Genomic DNA, 6155 nt, shown 5'->3' with positions numbered 1-6155 from the left:
ACTGTTGAGCACTTTTGAGTACATCTGGCGCTAGTTGACGGAGGCTCCATCACACATCCCTGTACCTGCCTGGAAGGAAGAAGAAGGTACGGCGCTAAGCCCAAAGGCTGTGGACTGTACACCTGACCACAAGGTCCGACCCTGGCACGGCTCTTAACGCCAGAAAAAAAAAGACAGCCGCCCTGAGCCCGCCGCGCAAGCGCAGTGGCGTAAAAGGAGGAAACCACGCCCCTCCCAGGCTCTGGGTGCACACGCGCAGCGTCGTGGGGGCGTGGCAGCGCAGCACGCTCCGCCCTGGGCCGACGTTGACGGAGAGGAGCGCGGTTTCAAATTCAGCCACGTTCCATTGTGATTCCTCTGGGGCCGGGCCTCGGCGAGGCAGTCCTGCTGGCGAAGAGGGTGAGCGCAGTACTGCGTGGTGACACAGCTGCGGACGAGGAGGAGCGAGATGAGAAAGGGCAGACTCCGCTGGAAACGCAAATAGGGCGGAGGGGGCGGTGCTGTGTGGAAAGGGGCGGGGCGAGTCTTGAGCGGGAAAACGTTCCGGAGCTTGGGGGCGGGGCCAGCATTTGATTGACAGGCAAGGAACCAATGCAGGGGGATGGGGAGGCCGGCGGGGGCGGGACCTGCAGGTGAACTGGAGCGGTGCTTGGAGGAGTAGCTGGCACGCAGGAGGGGCTCCCAGGGCGCCCGGCTATGCTGTGCGCTCCTCATGGAGTGTCTGACGTAGTGCTCACTTCCGTGCTGTGAGTGTTCGCTGTTACCCAGCTCTCTTCTACAGATGAGGAAACTGAGGCCTAGGGATATTAACTTAAGGAAAAATACAGCTGGGATCCCAAATTCGGCAGTCTGACCCCGAGCCCCTACTGCTGGCGGCCCTGCCCTGCCGCCCTTCGGGGAACCAGGGCGGAGCAGGGTCCAGTCAGGAGCGCCGGGTTGTTGGAGGAAGAGTCATGAAAGTGGCAGTAAAGGCCGGGACATGGCGGGCTTTTCCTGCGCAGTGCGGCGCTGGGGGCGGAGGCGGGGGTCCCGGCCGGGCCTCCGCTGTGTGAGCCTAAGGCGTTTGCGGAGCCTGCCGGCAGGAGAAATCTACGACAGCGGTGTCGGTCTGCACAGACTGACCGAGAAGCTTGATTTCTCAGTTTCAGCAGCCGGGACCAGGGTGCCGGCCTGCCTGGCGGGGGCGCCTGCTTGCTGTGTCCTCACGTGGCCGAGCTCGCTCCCGTGTATCAGGGCGCCGGTCCTTATAAAGATGAGGCCCCGTCTAATGACTGCGTTCACACTTTTCCTCTGTAGTTAGTTTCGTCTTTCCTGAAAGCCCTGTCTCCACCCGCGGGCCCACCCCGCCCCGCCCATTAGGCTTTAACGCGTGGACTTGGGGAGGGCGACCCAGTCCAGTCTGCAGCAAAAGTTACACCCGAGTAAATAACGAGTGGTAGTTGGAGAGTGGAGGAAGCGAACGCTTCGTCCCGCTGCAGCCCTGCGGCTTCCGCGGTGCCCCCGCCGTCGGGGCGGTGGAGTGGCCGTGGGGCGGGTGCCTCGGCGCTGCGGGAGCCCGGGGAGGGCTGTGCGGGGCGCGTGGTCGTCCTCCACACGGCCGAGCTGGAGGAGCAGACACACCGACGTCCTTAGCAGCGCTGAGTGCATCCGTTATTCATGGCTCATCTAACCCTTCTTTAAGTTACGGCTTAGCTTGTGCTGCTTCTAGGGTAATGAGATCCACAGGGAAGGGAAATAACGATTGCTTTTGTTCTGTCTCCTTTCGAGTTGTCATGCTAAAGTTTGGCAACCGGTCTTTTCGCCCTCGTTGGCCTGGTGGGAGGAAGAGGGTTGAAAGACAGAGCTCAGGGGCTTGGAGGTCTGGCAGGTGTGTGTTCAGACCTTGCTGGGACCTCCTCTCCCTACACCTTTGAAGAACAGAAACCACCTGCAGCCCGTGTCAAGCTGGCTATTCATTCATTCATCCTACTGTTGTTGGATACCTTCTAGGTGCCAAAGCACCTGTCCTGAGTGCTAGGGGCAGTGAAGAACAAGCCAGGCAAGGTTCCTCCTTTTTGCAGCTTATATTCCAGTGAGGGAGGACAGTAAGTAAAATAAGTTCAGATAGTGCTAAGAGCTATGAAGAAATTGAGTACAGGGTAGGGAGATAAAAGAGTGAGTTAAAGCAGAGTGGCGTGTATGTGTGTGTGTTTGAGCGGGGGCATGCGGGTGGTATGTGACCACTATAGGGTGGAGGATAGAGAGAGAGAGGCTTCTCTGAGGAGGTGAGCTGCATCCTAAGTATTGAGGACACGTCATTCCCCAGGCAGGAGGGGGACAGCACGTGCAAGGCCCGAGCTGATTAGATTAGGCTGAGCCCCTCAGCAGACCGTCTGAAGGCTGACCAGTGCTCTTTCTTGAGGAGATGCTGATGAGATTTTTCTCTTGGGATTTACAACGAGGAAACATGAAAAGAATTTTCCTTTGGCGCTAGGAGCTGAAGCTAAAAGGTAGAGGTGGCTGAAGAGGCCATGTGCCGGCTGAAGTTTGGATAATGAGAGGCTGAGAGTAAGGAAGCAGAGCAAGTACTGGCTCCATCCGGCACGTGACTGAGCAGGAGAATGGAAATCCATGGGTATTGACTTGCTGGCGAGGTTCCTGGAGCTGTCTTGAAATCTGAACTACTTTGTACTTCTAGTCTGCAAGACGTCCCGCTCTGTCACCAGCTTCAGTTCTTGGTTTTTCTAGATCGTCTCAATTTGTAATCTCTCAATATGTATCTTTTCAGTAAATCTCCCTTCGACTTATGCTAGTTATCTCTTGCAGCCAGGTGAATTTGACTAAAACAGAGCCATGTGGACCTGGGTTTGGATCCCTGGGTCTCCTCTTACTAGCTGAGACTTTGAACAATTCTGTAATTTCTGTAAGCATCAGTAGCCAATAACCGTATCCTTACAGCGTCATACAGATTAAATGGGATGCTAAAAGGGCCTGGAGAGTGTTGAATGCATAGGAGGTGCGCGGAATTGGTTACTTCTTCCCCGCAGGTTTTAATGGTTTCCGATCACCTGCCTCCCTCTCAGTGTTGAATTGTCCTAGTTTTTTTAAGTCACCCTCCTTAGAGTTACCCCTCCACCTCGCTTGTCATTTTAACTGGCCCTAAACTGGAACTGAGGAACATCGTGGCAGCTACCTTCGCCTCATAAGTGATTGACACTGTCACGAGTCTTATCGAGGCCAGTTACATAGCAAAGATGTAACTGGGTTTTAGATTTATTGATATTTGTACTTAGAAGAGATAGGCCTGCTAAACAGCTTGAAGCAGTGACTTCCAATGAGAGAGTGTGGGAACTAGGATGGGAGAGTCAGTCCTCCAAATGGTGATTAGAGGAGAAAGGGTATGCAAAAGCTCTCAGAGAAGTTAGGTTCAGAAGAGGAGAGAAAAGATGAGACGACGCAGCAGAGCAGTTTCTCTTAGACCTTGGCCTGGCAGGGAAGAGAAACGCTGAGGGCTCAGTATTGGGAAGCTCTTCCCGCCAGGGCTGGGTCCCCGTCAAGGGAGCTCTCCCAGTCTGGAGCCAGACAGGAAGCTCTAATTTCTTGAGGCTGAAAAAGTTTTAGGAGGCAGCTCTGGTTTGTACTGGAAATGGAGGCAAGGGTGAACTGAGAAGCGAACTAAAGCTGTCTGTAAAAGTGGGATGTATGCGTTCAGCTGTGCCATGTGGAAAAGCAGTCCTTGGACTTCTCTGCCTCTGTGTTGTGACTTTGCAGGGCTTCACAATAGGGTAAAGTGAAGCAGTTTTGTCCTGCAAAGGCTGCATTGTGAGATGTGAGGGAAGAATGCTGCAGAAGTAATTACAAGCAACAACTTCAGTCCCGGAGCACAGGTCTTGGAGAGGAAAGCTCCAACGCTCTCTAGAGGCCTTAGGAAGGTGTCCAGGCAGCAAAGGCATCCCAGGTCAAGTGGCAGGGGGTTTCTGTCTGGGAGCTTTCCCGGGCTGCATTCTGCTACAGCCGTCTTTTTTTTCCCTCCTAGGACCATGGCTAATAAAACCCCGGAAGTTGGTGACATCCATTTCCCTTTTCCCTTCACACCGTATTCCATCCAGAAGGACTTCATGGCAGAGCTATACCAAGTGTTGGAGGCTGGCAAGATTGGGATATTTGAGAGTCCAACCGGCACTGTAAGTATGAATCGTCGGGCCCAGGAGGGTCTTGGGAGCCCTGATTACAACAAATTAGGGGCAGCTTAGCATGCTTGTTTGCTTGTGCAGAGATTTTCATGGTGTGACGTTGGGGAAAGTAGTTCTGTCAGTTTATCTTTCTGAGTGCTAGGCACTTCGCTCTATTAAGTTGTTAAACACAGCCCCAGGGTCTGAGAAGAATTAGGTAAATGCAAATGAGAGTTTGAGTGACAGTGGAAACCATGACCCATAGCACTGAAACTTCTCAGATTTCTCAGGCACACAATTACTGCCATGTTGAGCAACATAGAAATTACTGTGGTTTATTCAAAGATTAAACATACTGGTTTGGTCTCCAGGAATTAGGTTACTGAGTGCTGGAGGGGTCCAATCAAGGGCCTCTAATTCCTTCCTGGCCTGGAATGAGGGAGGGTTTACTACAGGCCGGCCATTGAGGATTATTCTGGCTGTGCTGACCCGTTTCCACTTCTCTTGTGCACTTTATTACCTTTTCTAGCAAGTACTGTGTGAGAGTGAAATACGCATGTTGACGTGAAGGTACCGCAGCAAAGCTGGGCCTCCTGGAGGATAAGGACCTTGTGCTCCTTACCTCTGTCCCTGTCATTTAGCAGAGCTCGGCAGGTTTGGCCCAGAGGAAGCTCTTAATACGCGTGTGTTGAGTGAGTGAATAAAAGAAAGTGACTTGTCCCTATTCTCTCACTTGCTGATGGAAGTGTGTCACTCTCTCTGAAGATGACACGGTCTCGTGGGACAGAAGAGTGCAGACTGGAGTACTCCGTTGTTCCATTTTGTTCTTTCATATACAGTGAGTGGGAGGGAATAAGTCCTGCCAGTTAACAAAATGTGGGTGATGAATATAACATGTGGAGTGTTTTGTGCTTTAAATAGTATTCTACTAGCCTTCTTACCTTCCATTTAAACCCAGGGCAACATGACTTCTTCCCCTACCAACCCACTGAAATATTTTTGAGGGTCAGTAATGACTTCCCAGTTAACAGATTCTGATATTTCGGGTCCTTACCCGACCACTCTGTAGCTTGTTCTCTTGTTGAACATATCCTCCTCCTTTGTTTAAAGTAATATATGAATTTTCTTTTTTAAACTTTACTCTTTTTTTGTTTTAAGATTTTATTTTTGCTTCTTTTCCCCAAAGCCCCCCGGTACATAGTTGTATATATTTTTAGTTATGGGTCCTTCCAGTTGTGACATGTGGGAGGCTGCCTCAGCATGGCCTGATGAGCGGTGCCATGCCTGCACCCAGGATCCGAACCTGCGAAACCCTGGGCTGCTGAAGCAGAGCGTGTGAACTTAACACTCGGCCACGGGGCCGGCCTCACAAAATTTAATTAAAGAATAATGCATGTTATTTAAAAAGTCTAATTTATCAAACTTGGTTCCTTGGGAGGCACTTTTAATTCTTTTAACTGTTTCTTAAGAAATATGCTTGTATAGCATGTTTTGAAGTTATAAGCTTATGTTGCTATTTCTTGGATTTTAATCACTGGTACCTTTCCCTATTGGTAGATAAGATACAGCTTTCCTACCATCTCTTTTCTCACCCTCTCCCCACCCTCCCAATGTATATATTAAAAGTTTTAGTCTCTGCTAAGTCAGTATGCTATGATTATTTTTTTCTTGAACAGTTTTTTTGTTTTTCTAGAATTATTAATTGCCTCTTAAAAGTTTCAGTTTTTACTATACCTGTGCCAGTTCCTCTCACACCATCCAGTGGTCTCCCGATACGATATTCCATACATAAAATTACTGCTTTGGGCTGCCATAACAAAATATCATAGACTGGGTGGCTTAAACGACACGAATTTATTTTCTCACAGTTCTGGAGGCCAGAAAGTGCAAGATCAAGTTTTCAGCAGGCTCTGGTTTCTGGTGAGGACTCTTCTTGGCTTGCAGACGGCTGCCTTCTCTCTGTGTCCTCACGTGGCGGGGAGAAAGAGATCTTTGATGTGTCTG

At 50.6% G+C, this 6155-nt stretch overlaps 1 protein-coding gene across 5 annotated transcripts in view; it reads left to right on the top strand.

Annotated features, from left to right (window-relative positions):
* The first annotated feature begins 257 nt into the window (after window positions 1–257).
* Window positions 258–6155, top strand: part of DDX11 (DEAD/H-box helicase 11) — a 33626-nt gene continuing 27728 nt past the window's right edge. For 3 of the 5 annotated variants that reach the window (XR_011439658.1, XR_011439657.1, XM_070269778.1), the window contains exons 1-2: window positions 611–746; window positions 4016–4163. Coding sequence is in view for 3 of the 5 variants with exons in the window: in XM_070269778.1 (XP_070125879.1) it covers window positions 697–746; window positions 4016–4163 (198 nt within the window). In the remaining 2 variants the exon portion in view is untranslated. Of the gene's footprint in view, window positions 400–603; window positions 747–4015; window positions 4164–6155 lie in introns of those variants that run through there. The other 2 variants (XM_023642976.2, XM_001490596.5) reach the window with 2 other exon arrangements.

The sequence above is a fragment of the Equus caballus genome, chromosome 6 (assembly GCF_041296265.1).
Source record: "Equus caballus isolate H_3958 breed thoroughbred chromosome 6, TB-T2T, whole genome shotgun sequence".
NCBI classification, from domain to species: Eukaryota; Metazoa; Chordata; class Mammalia; order Perissodactyla; family Equidae; genus Equus; species Equus caballus.
This window is presented reverse-complemented; position numbering and strand designations above follow the sequence as displayed.